This window comes from Oreochromis aureus, linkage group 1, assembly GCF_013358895.1.
Source record: "Oreochromis aureus strain Israel breed Guangdong linkage group 1, ZZ_aureus, whole genome shotgun sequence".
Classification (NCBI taxonomy): Eukaryota; Metazoa; Chordata; class Actinopteri; order Cichliformes; family Cichlidae; genus Oreochromis; species Oreochromis aureus.
Genome location: NC_052942.1, coordinates 25,611,491 through 25,632,369, shown reverse-complemented (window position 1 = coordinate 25,632,369; position 20,879 = coordinate 25,611,491). Strand labels below are relative to the sequence as shown.

At 40.2% G+C, this 20,879-nt stretch overlaps 2 protein-coding genes across 4 annotated transcripts in view; both read left to right on the top strand.

The window, feature by feature from the left end:
• hipk3b (homeodomain interacting protein kinase 3b) overlaps nt 1-15,624 on the top strand; it is a 41,295-nt gene extending 25,671 nt beyond the window's left edge. Inside the window, exons 4-16 of one of the 2 annotated variants that reach the window (XM_031756945.2) lie at nt 3,104-3,223; nt 3,704-3,790; nt 4,309-4,493; nt 4,579-4,738; nt 5,978-6,101; nt 6,225-6,346; nt 6,585-6,709; nt 7,374-7,541; nt 7,632-7,952; nt 8,042-8,188; nt 8,377-8,639; nt 9,732-9,871; nt 10,663-15,624. In XM_031756945.2, the coding sequence (XP_031612805.1) occupies nt 3,104-3,223; nt 3,704-3,790; nt 4,309-4,493; nt 4,579-4,738; nt 5,978-6,101; nt 6,225-6,346; nt 6,585-6,709; nt 7,374-7,541; nt 7,632-7,952; nt 8,042-8,188; nt 8,377-8,639; nt 9,732-9,871; nt 10,663-11,133 (2,433 nt within the window). In that variant the 3' untranslated portion in view covers nt 11,134-15,624. Of the gene's footprint in view, nt 1-3,103; nt 3,224-3,703; nt 3,791-4,308; nt 4,494-4,578; nt 4,739-5,977; nt 6,102-6,221; nt 6,347-6,584; nt 6,710-7,373; nt 7,542-7,631; nt 7,953-8,041; nt 8,189-8,376; nt 8,640-9,731; nt 9,872-10,662 lie in introns of both variants that reach the window. The other variant, XM_031756944.2, reaches the window with a different exon arrangement.
• Nucleotides 15,625-17,203: 1,579 nt separating this feature from the next.
• kiaa1549lb (KIAA1549-like b) overlaps nt 17,204-20,879 on the top strand; it is a 54,372-nt gene continuing 50,696 nt past the window's right edge. For both annotated transcript variants that reach the window (XM_039611374.1, XM_039611369.1), the window contains exon 1: nt 17,204-17,690. In XM_039611374.1, the coding sequence (XP_039467308.1) occupies nt 17,471-17,690 (220 nt within the window). In that variant the 5' untranslated portion in view covers nt 17,204-17,470. The remainder of the gene's footprint in view (nt 17,691-20,879) is intronic.

Here is a 20,879-nt window from a genome sequence, read left to right as displayed (position 1 = left end):
ACTCGAACACAGCAGGACAGGCCTAAATATGATTAATTTGTTTTTGTACAAGCCAGTCAGAATGTCACAAGTGGTTTTTGGAGAGAACCACCTCAAGTTAGGATTACATTTTTTGTATTTGAATCTAAACACAATGCGAACACTGGCGATTGTGGCAGTGGTTTCATGTAGAGAAGAGTTCTTTCTTTTTCTTTTTTCTTATTCTCACAAATTGGTTGAAATACTTTTTACTGATACTTTTTTTTTTTTTTTTAAGACCTTTGTGACTGAACTGTCCTGTGATACCAAACCCACATGTCTGAAAGACTGCCCACTGGTATAAAGGGTTCCCTGTGTGCTTATTGAATTGCCCCAAGAATGGAAAAACAACCAGTACAATTAACCTTCTTTGAATTTAATCATCAGTCAGACTATTTTGTCCCAAAGAGAACCACAGCTCTGTCAGTAAAAGAAAAAACACATACAAAGCTACTTTCTTTCCATTTCAACCTTACAGTCCTTTAGCATAGCCTACCTACCATCACTCATATTGAAACATGCTGAATTACAAAATTGTAAACATTCCAAATTTATACATGTTAAAGAAGATGTCTTTCAGTCTAAATGTTCTGCTAGGGTACATTGGCAATCATGTGTTAGTTCCCTTAAGTGAAAGCATTTGAGAAGTTTAAGTCATGAGTAATCATTAACTGGCAATTCCATTGCAAACCTTAGCAAAGCAGTGGTTTGTTGGTTTGAGGTATTTTCCAAGAGTCATAGGTTGATTTGCCAGGAAGTGACTGACCCTCTGCCATCCTTTCTTCTCCCTTTTTCTTCTCGTCTTTCTACATGGAGTCTTGTTCCATCCTACACAGCATATTGTATTTATAACTCTAGCTCCTCCTGCTTCCTTGCTTTCCTTTTACTTACTCAACCCCACTCTTTACCTCATCTCTTAGTCACGTTATATTTTACTTCTACATGAGGCCTCTTTTCTGTTTTAATGCGCTTAGTGTTGCCTTATTAGTGGCTACGATTAGTGAAGATGCTGGGGTCTCCACTATACCACCCGTTATCTCTTTGGCCTTTATTTAAATCCTTTCTGTAGTTCTTTTTGTTTCTTGCTTGCTAAGCCATGCAAGTGAGAACAGTGGCAGTCAGCATGTGGAATTGCAGATGGCAAAGTAAAATGAGTCCTTGCTATCATTTCTTCCAATATTTTCCTTTGGTACTCAGCCTTGTCTAATAATAAGAGGTTGTATGCATGGTCACCAATAAAGAGTGTTGGGTTATTAGGGGTTAAAGTGTCAAAAGTGAAGGAGAGAGTGTAGGCTATGAGCTATAATTCTATATATATATATATATATATATATATATATATATATATATATATATATATATATATATATATATATATATATATATATATATATATATATATATATATATATATATATATATATATATATATATATATATATATATATATATATATATATATATATATATATATATATATATATATATATATATATAATAAAAAAGCATTATTTATAGTCCGCTTTGTTATCAGGACTGTCATAAAATAAAAGCTGCTGTGCTTCCTGTTTGCCCTGCAGCAGGCCCAGGCTCGCTTGATAGTTGTTTTGTGAAGCTGTAGCTTTGCGCCAGTGATCTCACTGGTTTAAGCTCTTGGCAGAGGCACGCCTTCAAGGAAAAATAAGGGTTTTCCCATCACAAAAATTTTCCCACTCACGCACATTGGTGTTTTTGTTTTTTGGGTTTTTTCTGTTTTGTTTTTTTGGCTGCTGCTGTTGACATGACTAAAGATTAGCTGCAGTATTTCATGAAAAGAGGGGAATTAGGCTAGGGGTACTTTTGGGATGGAGTTTATTAGAATTGGCAGTTTCAGTCATCTTTGATTATTTTATCAATAGTTCTTGTACAAGACAAAAAAAATGAAAGAAATGGGGGCTGGTAGATGTACTTTAATCAGCCTTTATTGGGGATATGGGATTTGATATGAAAGGAAGAACATTTCCAAAAGCAAAAGTGAAATGGACTGTGATGCAGTGTGCTGTGTAATAGTTGAATGTAAGGGGATCTCCACCATCCCATCAAAGTCACTTAACAAACAAGATTGCGCTCATCATGCATCCCATCAGAGTGGGAGCGAATGCAGTGCTTTATAACCTCACATATGGCCAACTGATATGAACGAACTGTCCCACCCACACACAGACACATTGCAGAATTTGCACCTCAATAACACTCTGATGCAAGTTAGCTCACGCTTTAGCATCACGGTGGCCAAAGAGGCCAAGAAGAATGTTAACAGAGTAAATGATTCCAACAAAAACATGTAAGTTAAAAAAAAAACAACCCTGCATATGTTGAGATGACGACGCAACATTGGCATTCCAGTATACAATTGGGGACATGCATATTTCTTTGCCTTACAATTATCTTGATTTCACAGTGTTATAGGATTATATTCGTCTATTAGCGCTACATATGAATGTGTGTGTGTACAGTTCCCTTAATCTTTGTCATTCCTACATTGTGGCTCTTTGCTCTCTCTGCGTCTTAGCTGTGCTGAATCTGTAATGATTGTTGTTCATTACACTTGGGTGTGATTGACGTCAGCCAGGCTTCTCACTGCTGTCCTCTCATAAACCTGTGTATGACTTTCTTGTCTCACAGCATGTGTGACTGACATTCCTGTTGCCCAGGAATGTATTTGACTTTGAGACCATAGGACCTTGTTTTCATAAGTTGTTTTCATGAACAGACAGTGACATCTTTCAGACATCACAAACTACACTGGATATAAGGTCTTATTTGGGTTTAGACCTTTCAAGAACATGCCACATTCAAGGTCTTTGGAGCAGTTACCACTGTGCGCACATCCACACAAAGTAACTCTGAGGGACCTGTTAGTGTGATGTCACTGCCAATGACCTTGTAAATTTCCATTAGTACACAACAGTGCTGCAGTGATGTTAGTTTTATGAGAGAGTGATAATGATGGTGAAAACAGTCTTCCTTTCTGAAGTGACTATTACAGTACTTTATTTTCTTCATGGAATCTTTTCTCCTCCCTTTCTCTTCTCACATTCAACAGATTCGCTACATTTCTCAGACGCAAGGTTTGCCAGGAGAACATTTATTAAATTCGGGGACAAAGACAGCTCGGTTCTTTTGCAAAGAGTCTGACTCGCCTTATGCAGCATGGAGACTAAAGGTGAGGAGTGTTTATATACAAATCACAGAAATGTATCGAATTTGAATTCCTTATTTAAAACACCTAGTTTCTAACCTTTTTGGGAAAAGCTTAAAGGTAAAGATGAATTGGAAATACATTCTTCCTGTCGGTAAACAGTAGTTGCTGTTCCTAGTATAGACATGGCGGTGTCTTTCCTGCAGTAAACTGAAACTTGTACACATAATTAAGATCATTGTCTTATCTCAAGTACAATGGAGATATTGTATTTACACTCCACTTATCTCAGTATCAGATTAAGGCTTTTTCTTTGGACTTTTCTGATGAAACAGTTTACTGGCAGAGCCAGTATATATTGGTAGCTGTAAATGACCCAGCCTACAGCTAAAGCTGTGAATACAAATGATTCAGTTCATAGTAAGAAAATATTAAAATCCCAAGTAGCAAGTGCTCTACTTCGTTCATATGGTACATCTCCACTAAATATTTTCTTGTCTACAGTCAACAGATGAGCATGAGGCGGAGACGGGAATGAAATCAAAGGAAGCAAGGAAGTACATCTTCAGCTGTTTGGATGACATAGCGCATGTATGTTCAAAAGCTTGGACCACAATGTACTTATCGGGACTTGAGAGGAAGTACAACATCAAAGGTTTAGATGTTGTAGGCTACTAGGTCTTTACCAGAGGAAGTACACCTACACACGTATGAGGAGAAGACAGCACACATGTTATTACTGTGAAAGAAAAAAGGTTGCTCTTGAATTGCCTTCCCCCCTCAGTTGAATGGTAAACCTAAATTCAGAAGCAAAAAGGTTCAAGTTTCAGTCACACACAAAAAAAAAACCACAGGTGGAAATTCCCACAGTGACTGTCGATGTCTGTTCACGTCTGTACTTTTGATTTAAACGTCACTAGAGATTCTTGTGAATTATGTTCGTTGGCTTTTCTAGAAAATGCGTGTTCCAATAAAAGTGCTTTAATTAATTTTAAGCAGATTATATTATAGATTCATAATTTACTTTTTTTTTTTTTAAAGATGATTATTTTATCTGCTGCTTGTCAGCTATTTTGACAAGTCAGCCTAAATAAATGTTTGTATTCCAGGTGAACTTGATGATGAATTTGGAAGGTAGTGACTTGCTGGCAGAGAAGGCAGATCGCCGGGAGTTTGTGAGCTTGTTGAAGAAGATGCTGTTGATTGATGCAGAAGACAGGATTGCCCCCGCTGAAGCTCTCAGCCATCCGTTTGTGACGATGCAGCACCTGCTTGATTTTCCACATAGCAAGCAGTGAGTTACCTTTGCCTCATATTGTGGAACTGGTGTAATTTTGACCTTCCTATATAACTTGTACTCCCCATGTCTCTGTCTTCAGTGTGAAGTCATGTTTCCACATCATGGATGTTTGCTGGACTCGTCCCAGTGCATATGAGGCCGCAAACCGAAACAAAGGGCCTTTGATCAGGCCTGTAACTACAACCGCTGCTGCCTCAGCCAATCACCCTTTCAGCAAGATGACTGCTGTCCATCCTCAAGTAAGTTGGTTTTGATTCTTTTTACACACAGTAATTATTGCATCCAGAAATTAAAATATTCAAAAACAAAGTTTTGTTTCCTGAATGATGGAATAATCCCACATGATGTGAATTAATAATAATATGCTTTGTTTTTGTGCTTCTGTGAAGAGTAATTGTACAGACCTTGCTTTTATTGCTTTTTTGTGTACTGACTTGTCCGTCTTATTGCGTCCTCGCACTGCTGTCATGGCAACAAAAACACGTCATGTTTCTGAGGTCATGGCAACAGTGCAAATCAGTGTTGTTGCTGAGGAGAAAAGAGTAACTGACCCTTTTTTGGGTTTTGGATCTTTATAATGCAAAACAACTCAGTTTATTCAACATGCACTGACAATGAACATGACTAATAGTGACATACATGCATACATACATTACCTGAATAACAATGTAATGGTGACATAGGTAACCATTAGTACACGTGAAGATCACATTATGTCTCTCTCATTCCAAATCAGAACTAAAACCGGATAAGAGTACCAGATGGCATTTATTGAACGATAAAACTGATGCACTGTCATTTCTGTTATGTTTATGGGCCGCTATAAAAGAAAGTCAATGTTTATCATTCAGGATGCGGTGGCTTTCTTAGCATTACCGATTTGAAAGGCTGCTTTGCGTTTACAGTCATGTGTGCGGGGGCTGGGATACATGCAGGAGCTGTAGCAAGCTGTATAGACCTAGTTGTTGTTAGCCAATAAATGTGATTATACCCAGGCACGAGAGAAGCATTAGTAGGGAAGCAAAGGAACATGCTCGACTGTTTACCCCTCAGGCCAGTCAATTCTTGAGCATGTTCATAGCAAAAGGTGTCTTACAACAGGGAATATCAACAGCTTAAGAGCATACCCTTTAAGCTTAGTGACTTTCATTTCTTCAAGGACTGCATTAGTACAAAAGTGGACCTTGAACCTATTTTGATTCGGCAACTTAGGAAATTCTGTGTGATACGGGTTTCAGGTGGGCCTACACCTTGTGAACCATTATCTGTAGACTTATATACTACTGTTAAGCCAAAAGTTAACTGACTACCCAATAATTTCTGTATTTTGATATACGTTTCTGATCTCTCTCACCTGGGGGAAAAAAAATGCTGCTGGCATGTTGCCATCTGCTGGCTCTTCAGTGCTACTGATCGTAATTACAATAAATCTGAAAAATGCCATTATCCCCTTTTTATTATTATTTTTTTTCCTCTAGGGGTTAGCTCCATCAGCGGCCTCAGTAATGCACCCTGGCATACCACTGCAGACAGGAAGTGGTCAGTTTGGATGCAATGAATCATTTCAGCAGGCTCTCATTTTATGTCCCCCAACCATTCAAGGTAGGACATGTAAAACTTTATTTAATTTATTTGTCATGCTTTCAGTCATTCTTATATTTATTTGTCACTCTCCTTTTTGTGGCTAGACTTAACATAGACATTTTCTATTACCTCCCCCAGCAGGAATCCCCCCCAACACAGCTAAACCAGCAGGTTACTCTGTTCGAATGGAGGCCTCTGTGCCACTAGTCACACAAGCACCCTCGATCCAGCCCATACAAATCAGACCTGGAGTCATCACACAGGTAAGGAGGCACTTAAAATGAGGGAATATGTACTGATATGAAATGTTAGCTTGAGGTGATTAGTGTGCTTAAATCAATGAAATGTTTTTCATTTAATATATATTAATTACTTTTTGGTAGTCATTTAAAAGGGGAGAAATAACCATGTGCGAAAGAAGTTCAGATTTGACCTTTAATGTACAACCTGATGAAAGTAAATTCTGCAATGATGCAACTTTGCTTCTCTGCACTCCAACAGTCTTGGTCAGCTCGTGCACAGCAAATCTTGGTGCCCACTTGGCAGCAGGTGACATCGGTGCCCCCACCACCAACCACTATGGCGTCTGACACAGTGGCTGGCTCACAGAGATTGGGTGACTGGGGGTAAGACATGCATCTATTTCAGGAGGTTACACTACACCGTCTTCCTGATGTGTCATCCATATCATTTCCCGTCTGTATTTATAGTTCCATCGCATATTATAAAAATTATTGATGCTTAATTATCTTTAGTTTCCGTGTGGTAGGAATGGACATGCTGTTCTCATGCTGCGTGCTTGCTCCACTGAATGTTAACGATCTATGAGTCATAAGCTGCATTTGTGCCGCAGGAAGTTTCCTGAGGGACCACAAACCTTTGTCAAAACTCTGTGTTATTCCACCACAGGAATTCCAGTTTATAATAAGTTCTGGGGAAGTGTGTGTGTGTGTGTGTGCGCGTGTGTGTTTTTGTGTGTGTGTCTTGCAGCACCAAACATTTATTTGAACCAGACTGCCTTGGTCATCGCACATTGAGTCTTCATAATAGCTCATAAAACATGTTTCAACTCTAACATTTTTGCCTTTTTGAGTCGCCATTTGCAAAGTGGTGGATAGAATTTGTCTAATCTTTGTCATGGCAGTCCAGACATCCAACAGTCCAAAGCAAGCTTTTAGTTCCTTGAAAAAAATCACTAAAGCTTCTTGAGTACTTTTGGTAGAGATGTGGCCACACCCATCAATTTTATTGAAAGCTGTGCTCAATTTGAGATCTTTGCTTTATTTGCAGGAAAGTGCGTCCCCATGGTAACCATTACAGCTCCATGATTGCACACCCTCAGCCATTCTTAACCAACCAAATGACCATGTCCACCCACCAGCCAATCAACATAGGCATTGCACATGTGGTGTGGCCACAGCCAGCTGCCAACAAGAGAGCCAAGCCCTCTGTGAACAGGTATGATGCATGTTTTTTTTTTTTTTCTTCCCTTACGAAATAAGGATGCAAAAACATGAATCTGACAAAGCCTCCTCTGTTCTTTTCTAGGTGCAACATCTCCCAAAACACTAACATCCAAAATTTAGCATGTCAGTCCCCAAAGATGGCCGATACAGCAAAGAATGTGGACGAGGTAGAGGAAGCCAGATGTCCAGAGGAAGGCCACGCTATTGGAGAGGAGCGAAGAACAGAGCCGGTGGAGGAGGAGGATGAGAACTGCTGCAAAGTGGAGCCAGACTGTGAGGAGCTTTCAGTTTCACAGGAGCAGAGACAGGCTATGGTGATCACTGACCTCACTAGCCCAACTGTTAGCGTCATCAGTATCAGCAGCGATGAGGAGGAGGGCACGCAAAGACATTCAATTGGAGAGTGAGTATTGACTAGAATGCTCCTCTTCCTAATATCTCTTTAAAACATTCAAATTGAGTGTCTGATTTGATACATCTCTCTGCACACAGGTGTAAGGGGAGTGCAGATTGTGAAGCGTGTCAGAGCACCGTCAGTATGGAGAGAGTCTGTTCTCTCAGCAGTCCAGACAGTACGCTCAGCACCAGTTCTTCTGCCTCAGCTCAGTCCAGCACATCACCCTGCAAACACCCCAACAGGTAAAGTAGGGATAGTAGCTTCAGACTGTGCTCGAACAGATGAGATATTACCTGGTTTTAAAAGTCTCCATTGGACAGATTAGCCCAAATTTTAAAATAGTACAAGGCAACCAAAAGAAGTGTGCAACAGTGAGAGATATTCTGTTTAGCTACCATGCCGTAAGTTGCCTTCTTCATTCTTATTGCAGCATGTCGGACGATGAACAGGAGAGTGGTTGTGACACCGTGGACAGCTCGCCTGCATCACATACCTCTGGCCATAGCAACAGTCCCTTCACAGAAAGGCGCTATATTGCTGACAGCAACCAGAACTGCGAGCCTTGCGTCGCATGTGTTGCCCCGGAGACCGAGCCCAGCAAACCAACAGTTCGTACGGTTGTGGTGCCTCCAATGCGGGTGCAGAACAACAACAATAACAACCCTGCTGTCAGTGAAACTCATGGCAACACAGGTAATGGTTCACATTTGCTGCCAGATTTATACACATGTTCTTACTCTACTTAAAAGGGGGATGACCAGTAGATTAACACACTGATCATTCTAAACTAAAATGATATGGTTAACATGACTATATTCCTTCATTGTGCTCAATTGCTAAGTGTCTGAAGTATACTTAAATATAATTGTTGAGTCAGACAACTTGCAAATCCGTGACTAGGTCGCACTAGCTCAAAAGCCTTGTCACCACTGCTGCCGTCTGCTCCACAGGTCACGTGGCCTTGGATTATGTCGTTTTAGTAGGCCACAGAAGTTCTCACAGGTGATTATGGGTTGCGTGCCCTGACATATCTGCTCTGATCGTTGGAGTGGATATGTGTTTGCTGTCAACACTTTTTACTCTGACTCAAGGCTGAGAGACCCTCTGTTTCTGTGTGGATTTGCATTTCTTGAATCTGCATAAGGCATGTGCAATTGCCCCAAAGATATCAGTCAGTATTTCTTTATTGGTGCTAGACTGGAGTTACACATGCTGTATGTAGACTTTATAACAGTTGTGGTAAGTGGGACCACGGGCAACAACTGTCATTTAAGATCTTCCTTTTTTATAAATAAGACCTGTTATATGTAAATCCTTAGAAAATCATACAGATTCATATTACCCTCATGTCTCCAACCTCCAAACTATTACAACTAAAGGCACACATAAAAGGGCACAGCTTCCTATTCTAAGGCTGCCGTGTCTATTTTTAGCTGATGGTCTGACCCCCACTATAAGCTCTATAAACAAGCTTAGTTACAAACTCCTCCCTGATTCCCAAAACATATCTATTTATAATCATCTAAATGAAAGAACAGATATAACTATGTTTAACGGTTTGGAACTGATCAAGCACAGCTGAAATCACCAATAAGCCTTCAGAGCCTCCTGCCACAAATGTTGCCATTTCTCTGGATGTAGTTGGATCTCTGGCTCAATCTTGTTTGCCTGTTATTTACAATCTAATATTGTTAGTAGGACACTGTGTTGTTTGTGTTTATAAGCGTCATTTCAGTCTTTCTGTGTTCTCTTCTGTGCCCCTTTTCACATGACCTGCTTCCTCAGGCTTAGAGTCTTCATGCCAGTCCAAAGGGCGCAGTTTTCCTGGGCGGCAACATCATCACTCCACTCCCCTCCTCAACAGGCCTCAGAAAATTACCCCTGCATTCCAGCCCCAGCAACAGCAGCCTATTGGCTTTGGGCAGGTAGGCACATGCAGTCGCATACCGTGAACGTAAATAAAGATACTAGTACAAGTAAACTTCTTAAAAAAAATAAAATTATATCTGCCTCATCAGGTAACATTCACTAAAAAATTATTTGCACAAATTTGAGATTTTGAGAACAACAATTTTGACATAAGAAACTTGTCCTGAAAGGGCAAAATATGTTTCTTCTTCAAAAGAAGTCTGAACAAAAGCATAAAAACTTGGTTTTAGCTCCAGGCAGAAATAATCCTGGTTTCGACAGTGTGTCTTTATGAACGTAATGGCTGTTGCTTGTAGAACGCCTCATCTTATAATTTTTCAAGTGTTTTTCTGGAATGTGAAGCAGCAGTGGTAACTTGTAAAATAACATGATATTATTAAAGTATTAGATGTACTTGTGACTACACTCACTACAGTTTAATGTGTGATAAAGAGCACAACATTTGAATTTCAAATATTTCCTTTTTGAGGTAGTGCAGCAGTCAAGTTCATACTGTAAGTGGAACTTCTCTGGGAGGAGCAACATCATAGCAGCGCTCCCAAATGGTGTCAGATGATTTAAGTTTCCAAATGTTTTTAAAGATGAAGGTATTTTACTTTGATACTGTTCATTTACTCTTATGTGCATTGGTGCACAAGCAGATGATGCCGCTGTCGGTCACTGATAACATGGAAGACGTTTCCATGCAAGCGCATGGAAACATCAGCAGCTAGTGGCTCGTAAAGACTCACTCGGTACCGATGAATCGTCATTGAATGTAAAATGTTTTTGTTCTTTGCTCCTTCAGGTGCAACATTTCAGTTCCTGCCATCAGGAATGGAATGGCAACTTTTCCCACCGGAGACCACAGGCCTACATCCCTCCCACCATGCATGGGCACACTTTCACTCTCTCCCACAGCAGCCCAAACCACACTACGGGCCCCCATCCTCACCTTGGAGGACACCCGCACTCCCAGCCCACCATACTGTCTTACCCTCCATCTGGTCCTCTGGTCACAGCTGCACCTGTGGCCCACCTCCTGGCTTCTCCTGGGGCCTCCCGCCCCGTCCTTCAGCCAACCTACAGCATCTCCCATCCGGCAGGCATTGTGCATCAAGTCGCAGTAGGCATCAACCCCCGGCTGCTACCCTCCCCCACCTTGCACCCCCAGGGCCAGTTCAAGCCCCTCTTTCCCCCGCACTCCTACATTGCCTCTCCCGCCTACGGCAGTTTCCCTCTCAGCCCTACCAAAATAAACCAGTACCCTTACATCTGAGCATGGCTGCTCAGGTACCCTTCATACCACCTGAGGGCTAAGTGAGCAGGGCGAAATATATCTTTAACCACAAACAACATGGTTTTTATTTCTGAAAAACCATGGCACAACCACAGAGAAAGCAAACTATTTTTTGAATCATGTAGACTTGAGTGTAATTGAACTTCAAGCTTTAAAAAACAAAAAACAAAAAAAAGAGTTCCAATGGTAGAGATGATTTGGCAAAAATTAAGAAGGAAGTAATGTATGAATGACTGAATGAAAGAATGAATGAATAGTTAAACTCACACTTAATGTGTTTTGCACATTTGATATATCTTTGCATTGGATCTTCTACGAATACTCCTCAAGACAGGTGAATAATTGGGGTGTTGTTGAATAGTTAGACTTTGCACCCCTGATCCCAGCTATTTTTCTATATTGCCTTCTTATGTGTGCAAGACACATTCATCTTTGTAAAGCCATCCCAGTCTCTAGCTCTAGATTGACAGATGCACATGTCGTCCACAGTGTACGTCGTACTGCGTTTGAAGTATTTGTACCTTTTCGGTGTCTTTTGGTGTTTAGCAATGTCAAGTCAATTAACCGAATTAAATAGGGTTGTTCCTCACGCTGCATGTGGTCTTGCATGAGCAAAAATGTAAACGGAAAGATGCATAGACGTTGCTCTTATTGTTTGTGTCACAAGACTCGCTGCATTGTATAACTGTCCCCAGCCATAGTGCCTTACATATTTGAGGTTGTTAATGTTACTACTTATATATGACTATATACATGAATATTAATGTACTGGACTGCAGCACTTGAAATTCCAATCAGTCGATGCATCCTATGTGTGAGTGTATATATATGCACATGTGTATATGTCCATGCATAGCCTGCATGGATGTGATGTATCGCGGATAGCGGTGCTTATTTTTTGGAGTCTGTGTATATTTCAGCGTGTAGTGAGTTAATTTTTTTTTCTTCTGTTCTTTCAAGTAGAACAGCGTGCTTTGCTGTTGCAAATGCCTGCTGTTTCATTCAGTTCATTTTATTCTTTTTTTTCCTTCTCATTCTCCAGTTCCCGAATGAACTAGTGTACAAAGTGCAAGTACTGAGTATTGCTTAATATTTGATAATCACTTTCTATTCAGTGAAACTCTTACTACTAACAGTATTTGTACTGTTTGAAACTGCAATACAATCTAAATAGTCGTTGATTATTCTTCATTTTTCATCTTCGTATTTTCGTTTTTGAGTGTTTTCACTTTGTTTTTGTTTTTTTTGTTTTTTTTAGATGTTTAGAAGTGTGGTGGGCATGGCTTTGTTTAGGTAAAGAAAAAATGCAAATTAATTCACGGTATGGAATCTTCTAAGCCTGAGCAAACCATGCAGTATTTGATATACACACATATATGGACATATATTATAGAGCTAGACTATTTAGTACAGATGCTTGATAAGGTGTGAGTTAATTGTGTGCAATTCTCTCATTTATGCATGTGTGACAAAGTTAACTTTTTCACTTTACATTATACCATTTGTTAAAGGCTTACGGCTTATCGGTGTCAACTGCTTATTTTATACATTCCGTCAGGGAGGATATATATACATATATAAGACGGTAGCACCAGTCTATATATATGTAGATATGCTGCGTGTGTGCGTTTTTGTTCTATTTTCTTTTGTTTATTTTACTAGTTACGTGTGTAGTGTGGTTTTTTTTTTTTTTTTGTCGTCTTTTTATTTTCAAATGAAGTTGCTTGTGCAGCACCAAAGACTGTAATTCATTTCTTGAGCAAGGTAGCTATTCTGTTTGCATAGACCTCAGTTGTACTGTAGTTGTAGAATGGGGTTAAATTAAAACAAAAAAAAGTTGTATTTAAAAAAACAAAACAAACAAAAAAAAAACCAGCTGAGGTTTTGTCTAGCTTATTGGGCAATTAATAAGTCGTATCATTTCTTTCTTGAATGTATCATAGATAAGCTGCTATATGATTGCCACTTCAATAGCTGTGAAATTAGGTGATTTCTCTCTGAGTTTAAACCTAGCGTTGCTATTTTTGTATAGGTCCCTAATTATCTGAAATAGAAGTGGTTTTGATTTTTGTGTTTTGCGTTCATATTTGAAGTGTCATTGTAACTACTGTATTGCTGATGATGAACATTAGTTGCATTTGTCGTTTCTCGGGGTGCGTGTTTTTTGCATCAGTATTTTATCCTTATTAACCTTTTGGGCTCGTCACTGCATATAAATGATGTATCGATGTAACTTAATTTTTGTATGTTTTCATATTGACGTTTTGTACACATCTGAAGCTGTAGCTTGCAGGATTGAGTTAACTTTTTTATTGTGCGTAAACGGTGTGCTACCAGTACTCTCGTGGGTTATGAGGGCACTGCGAGGGGGGGAAAAAGAAAACAAAAACATTGTGTTCCATTGGAAAACTTCTGTGTTGTTTCCACCAGTCACACACAAACGCACTTGCCACTAAGCACTTATAGAGGTAGGGAGGTTTGTAAGGGTTTGGGTGATTAGACTGTAAGAGAGAAATTTAGCCCAATTTTTCTGTTCTAAAATGACGTTTTCTGACTTGTTTTTATTGTTAAATTGGTTTGATCAAAGTATTTATTGCAGCCCTTTTATCTGTTCAATGTTATATCTGGCTAGGATATCAGTTTCACAGTTTGATATTATAAACTGCCTTGAGTTCAGATCGCTCTCCCCTTTATGAGTGTCTAATATCAAAACGATGTTTTGTCGGTGCGAAACAGTTACCGTTGTGATATGTCCTTTCTTGAAATTGAGACAGTGTGAGCAGCACTGTTTATGTGCCTTGAGATTCAGAAAGTGAGAATTCATGCTGGTGATTTCTTCCCGATTTATTTGAGGAAGGCGTAGAATTCAGTAACAGTTCCCTACAGTGTAGAATGGACAAGTTTTTAGCAGACATTTGACCAAGAGTTTAAAGAGGAAAGTAAGAAAAACAAGAAGCAGAGAATAAAAACAACTCAAAGTAGGACTTCATCGTAGTGAGTCTTCTGATCAGCTTATACACATGAACAGCGTAGTGGTGGTTCTCCGCTTGTTTCAGACAGTCGCCACGTAAAACCTCTCTGATTAATACACACATGCGTGCGCTTTGAATGATGCCACACTCACTCAATGGTCTTTGGATAGTCACTCTGGCTGAACAGCAGATGCAATACTTTACATTGTGCGGTCATTGCACCACCAAGTGTTCTTAGATAATCTCCATGCTTTACATTACCTTGCATGTACACCTTAGATGCTTCACTTTGTCTGCCTAGAAGCTGACTGCCTAGAGCAGCGCTCCTATCATGCAAGCTGAAGCTGAGTGGGAGTAACCAGAGCACGGCTGACAACACTGGCCTTTTAAAAATCAGAAGCTATGTTCTGCGTTCTGGACGAAAAGAGCTCTGTCGAGGAGGTTGTCATCTTCTCTGTCAGTCATGAGTGCAATACTCCACATTTCGACACTGACATTGATATGGTTGTATGTTTTTTTTTTTTTTTTTTTATAGCTTTTGTCTGACTTGTATGCTTTACTGATCATACTCAAATATCCCTTTGGGAAAGAAAGCTTATGATGACAAGGCATGGACTTGGCAGATTAGTGCTTGAAATAGTTCCCCCAATAATAAGCATGTGAAATGTAATCTGTGTTTTGATTCCTTCAAAGGTATTCACCAGCAATGCGCCTGCATAAACTCTCCCGTACTTGTTTAGGAAAAGAATGGATGCAAGAGGAGAGAAATGTTAAAACTGTTTTTAATTTTCCACAAGATTGACACCTTGATTTCTTTTCTTTTCTTTTCTTTGAGGATTCATGTAACATTTAACAGATAAAACAGTCATTTGTAAAATTACTTCTATTAATGTTATGACTTTGATATGGAAAAAAAAAAATCCTCTGCTGCGGTATTATCCTTTAGAGATCTTAATTCAGGGTGTGTATTAGTCTAATTGTGCTACTGTGTAACTGTTTGATTTTAATATGAGATTTGTTTTACTCAAGCTCTTATTTTCAGTTTTCTGGTCACCTGTATCAATTTCAGAGTTAATTCACACTGCAAGTTATGGAATCATCTGTTTGGATTGCTCATCAATTAGACTTGGTAATGAAATCTGAACTGTTACTGTTTTAATACCTGTAGATTTTTTTTGTGGCTTTTATTTCCTCCTGTTTTTGGTTCGTTTGCTTTTTTAATTTTGTGCTACACTAGTTTGCCATGTAGCAATTGCACTGTGCAATATTTACAGTATGAGGACTGGGAAAACTAACTCTATGGATGTGATGTCTCTTTACAGTTTGCGATAGTGTTTCCTCTCTAGTTCTCAGTGATTTAGGTGTGACCAAGCCTTCTCTACTTTGTCACATTAAGCGGGTTTTCCAGGTGACTCTTTTGGTGAGTGTCAAAATAAGACTTTATGGTGTATTATTGTTAAGATTCACTTTGAATTAAAAAAAAAAATCTATTGATGCAGTTCTTTCTGATTTGGTCTGTTCATTCACATTAATGCAGGACCTTTTATAAGTAATATAAACAATAGGACACATTGGACTCATTTGTATTTGTTTTAGTGTGTGAATGGCAGGAAAATTAGAGTTTGCAAGGTAGTATCTTTACATTTATTGTCAAAAAAAAAAAAAAAAACTATCCCTTTAGAATTGTTTCAGGAGAAAATTGCTCAATTATCAGACATGAGAACCTGGAATCAGACGAAAAAAGAGTTTTCTGTCAGTTAATCTGTTTCATTTAATCTCCAAACATGAATATGTTCGGATGAAACTGAAATTTGAACCTGAACACAATAAACTGCACCTACTGAAGAAGATTGTGTGCTGTGATTGAAAGCTCCAAATCACAACAACAGTTGCCCCAATGGGCTTTATATTGTAAGGTAAACACCCTTCATACAGAGAAACCCAACAATCATATTAGCCCTTATGAGTAAGTGCTTTGGTGACACTGGGAAGGAAGAACTCTCTTTTCTAACAAGAAGATGCCTCCGGCAGAACCAGGGTCTGTGAGGGGAAGCCACCTGCTGCGACCGGTTGGGAGTGAGGACAGGAGGACCGGACAAAAGACAGTGTGAAAGAGTAAATAAGATGAATAATGGCTAATGATTAAATGCAGAGTGGTGTATAAACACAGTGATAAAACGTTAATAAGAAGAAAGCCCCCAGCAGCCTAGATCTACTGCAGCGTCACTAAAGGGGAGGATTCAGGGTCACCTGATCCAGTCCTAACTATATGCTTAAAATCTATATTTTTGATTATATTATAAATTATGAATAAATTATCTATTATATTTTAAATTAAAAATCAACAGCTGACATCTGGAGAAACTCATAGGAGGTATAAACGGGAGGGTATACGTCAAAAGGAGGAAAAACATCGACGGCAGAAAAGTGTCTCCTGAATTAAAACCTGGAGCTTGTTCCACACATTCTTAAATCCGAAACGCGAGTGAGCACAATTCTGATTTTTCGAAAAATTTCAAATGATTATGATTGCTAAATTACCTCAACCGCAAAGACGTGTTAATTTTCAAATGAGGTTCTTTTGGTAAAAATCTTGTTCAGCGGGCTTTGGTGTTGACGACCTGCTGTGTTTTCTGGGTCTGGCCTGCCATCCTGTGGACATCAAGAGGTACAACAGACATTATCCGCACAATTAGGTATTCATGCATTAATTACGGTAACCATTAAGAAAGACAATGTACGTGTTAATGGACTACTGTCACGTGATTATTATCGTTTTTAATATCAACCCCACATGTAAGAGCGCAAAGAAGACCTCCCATCATTTTTTTTTTAACCAGCTCCACATAGAAATCTATCTGATTCTTAACGAGTTACCGCCAGCAGAGGTCGTCCTGCCCTCTCGTTTCCATTTATACTTCCTCACTACAATTAACAGAGAGGTTAATTCGCCCAGTTTGGCCAGGAAGGTGGCACACTTCAAAATCATCCAGCCTCAATCAATCAGCGGTAGGCTGGCCTTTCTTTCGTGACTGAATGTTGCCTGTGCGCAAGTAAATGCCTGCCATCCACCTGGACCAGGTCTTGATGTGGCACTTCACCGCCAACAGCTAAATGTCAAACCTTTGGCAAAGTGCGCGCGCCGCCCTGCGCCACACGGTGATGATGGGTGGACCGAGCGGAGAGGGGCGATAGGGCACATTTCTTAATTTCCCTTCAGCGCCGCTTCCCCCACCATCCAGACCTGGACACGCGACGAGACCGCGGGACGGCCCTGTTTCCCGTTCACACAGCGATCCAATGTATTATTCACGAGCGAAACTTCAGCAACTTGTCCACTGGATATGGCTCCCGGTTTGAGGAGTGGGCGGACAGGTCACCCCAGAGTGGCGGGAACCGGCGGGGCAGACCCCGGTGGGTGCTCGCCGCAGAGGACGGATGCAGGAGGAGAGGGGAGGTGTTTGAGGACCAGGTTGCGAGTCGGAGCAGCGGGGATGCTTGGAAACTGTCTGCTGTCTGTAGCAGTGCTTTTACTTCTTGTCCGGTGCTCTTTGGCCGCAGAGGGTAAGCACGCGCCGTCGCGCTATCTGCTCCAACATGCCGTGGCAGAGTGTGATTTTTATGCGTTCACATTTTTCACATCTAGGCTGTGACATCTGCTGTGGAAGAATGAGAACATGCTGAATGGAAAATGGATCTTTTGTTTAACACGGGCAGCGTTTTGTAATCCGCTGCTGGGTGCGTGATTCACGGGCTGTGTGGATGCAGCTGTGGTCTGCTCAACAGCTTTCTAAATCATTTTTAGGAAAGGAAATGAAAACTTCTATCCTTTAGCCATGAATCCAAATCTCTACAGTGTGATACACTGTTGGGCTTCTGCAATGAATGAGATTAGGGAGTATTTTCAAAAGACCCTGGACAAGGTCTCTTATAATCGGCACTGCCACGAGATGATATTTTAGGGATGCTGTTGATTCTGGTCTACTCGGGGTTTGCTCATATGTGATGTAACGCTCACCTGAGCCTGAAGCCTTTGTCTCACTGATCAGATTGCACTGCACAGAGCTCAGAGCTCAGTTTCTCCTCAGGATGAGCAATCTCATCCTTAACGTTGTCTCCCAATTCAACTTCACTTCCCCATTGTTCCTTTGATGGCATTTTATTTGTGTTGCATTTCAATGACAGAGGCTATTAAACCCCATTATTACAGTCAGTAACGAGCTTCAATGAGTTATTCTGGGAATGCAGTGCAGTGCGGTCACAGGACAGTGTTTCAGAGCATCTGGGTCAGCACTAATGACACACATACTGCTGCCCACTGTAGGTCTGTTTGTCTCCTCTGGCATGTGAGGCAGCTGGGGTAAGGTTGGCCGACTTAGCTGCCCTTCAGCCATCACCGTTTGCAGGGAAAAGTGCTTGAAACAAAAGAACAAGACCGTCAGTTTCTTCATGTGCACTGCCTCGACTGCACAGGTGTCTTTGAAATTGTGTGTGTGTCCACGAGTGAAAACAGAACAGACACAAGGTGTTCTTTGTAGGACCTAAAGTGAGAGTGGCTCCTTCAGCCCTTTCCAGTCTGCATACTGTGATGTAGTGGTGGCTGTAGTCTCACCTCTGCTGATGCACTGCTACAGTAGCAGTCTCCTCCTCCTCCATCCCACCACCACCTCCTTTTCACAGTCAGCACATCCATTCTTAAACACATGAACACAGCAGCAGCACCTGAGTTGTACAGACAGAAGTGCATTTTCTACAGTAAATAAGTGATTTTTTCGCATTTATCTGTGCGCTGTCTTTTAGGCAGCATCAGTGGAAGCTGCACTCTTTCCTCCAAAACATGATTCCACCTTTTCTCACATTTGATTCAGTCGATGAGAGTATGTACACCACATAAAGTTTAATTGACAGATTGTTGTATTTAAGTGTCCAACAAAGGACATAAAACATTCCTTTTATGAGCTAATAGCAAAAAAAAGAAAGACAGAAAGAAGGAAAGCAATAAAATACAAATAAAAATGCATAATACTATCACATAATGGATATAAAGTACAAAATAATTACACAGAAACTTGAACACTGCAGTCTTCTATAAATTAATTCATGCAACATTGACTGGGGTCCATTATGTTTTCTCCAATTATCCTTGAGATGTAATGGGAAACGATGGGAATACTGATGCCATTTTTCTTTTTCTTTATCCTCTATGTATCAAGAACAAACCTAGTGGCAAACTAAACTAACAGAGGCACGTCAGACGTTTATAAAATCAGACCTCAATGTCCAATGAATTCTCTTTTTACCTTAAAAAGGTACTAATAGAAAGCATTCTATAGCATTGAATGCTTAAAGGAGCACAATGGGGTGAAGTTGACGTGAAAGAAGTTTGGAACCTTCAGGACTCCTGAAATGGGATATCTGGTGGTTAGTGGTTATTGCTTAACAGCAGGTTACACAGGGGTTCACACAAGGGTGTGGGGTTCCCCTGTTCTCATGCTCCCTGTGCCTATGCTGAAGAGGTTCTGGTGGACTTTCTGATTATATAAAGGAGAGGGGGAAAAAAGGAAAAACAAAGCTTCAGAAGCCTTCTACAGAGACGAGAGGACGACCGTCTCAGCAGCACTCCAAAAATCAGGCTTTTATGGTAGAGTGGATAAACTGAAGCCACTCTTGAGTAAACATCACCGATGGCCTGCCTGGAGTTTGGGTAGAAGAAAAAATGATTTTCTGGTCTTATCAGGAAAACAAAAAAGCCATCAAACTGCAAAGACTTAGAGGTGGCAATTTACAGATGCTTTTCATCCTATCTGACAAACCTTGATAGGAGTGGGTTATGCCTGGGAGATCTGGATAAACTGGCTAAATCCAGTTACCCATAAAGCTCTGTCAAAGTGGCTTTTACAAAGCTCAGAATTAAGGAATTGTGCATGTTTTTTACTGAAACATTTCAGTTTTTCATCAGCACACTTTCACCTTATCATTATGGATAAATGTTTGACCTCAGGTATAGAAATTGTCCTCATTATACTGTGCAAGAAACAGCACCGAGCAGCTCATTTTTTAATTTATTTTTTTGCTTAGGATTGCATTTCCCTAAACTAATACCCAATATATATTCTGGTTTAGTGCTATATTTGTGTATACCTTTCTAAGGATTACTAAATAAAAAACACACTTAGTTTTCTGAACTCACTGCTGAACCAGAACAACATGTGGTTTCTATGGTAACACCAATTTTTGACTAACAATGACATTTCCCCTTCAGACTGCTCACCAGTCAGTGTCAATGTGGGATGCTGCGTCAGCGTGTGTGTCTCAAGTAATTTTCCAAGCAAAGATGAAGCTTTTTCCTCATGTTAGATTGTTGTTGAATTAATTCACAGAATCTCGCGCTGGCTTTATTGCTTTCTTATTAACAGTTGCTGAAATTATGCCCGAGGACGTGCAGAAGAGCGAGCTAAGCAAAGGCTTCTGTATTCCTTCCACAATCAACTGACTACTTCTGACGTAAGCTCTGTTTACTCCTGCAAGCACAGCCCGCCCGTTCGCTTATGAGTGCTGACAGCTTGGTTTTGACGCGGGGTTAACCTCATAGACCTCTGAGTATGAGAAGCCATCCCTGAGCTGTTGCCAGTCATCACTTTGTGCTTAGGAATTCATTGAAAGCAGGCATGAAAGTAAGATTGAAAGCCATTTCCTATTTGCAAAACATTCTGGGGGGTTTTTACTCATAAAATGAATGGTAATGTGAATTGA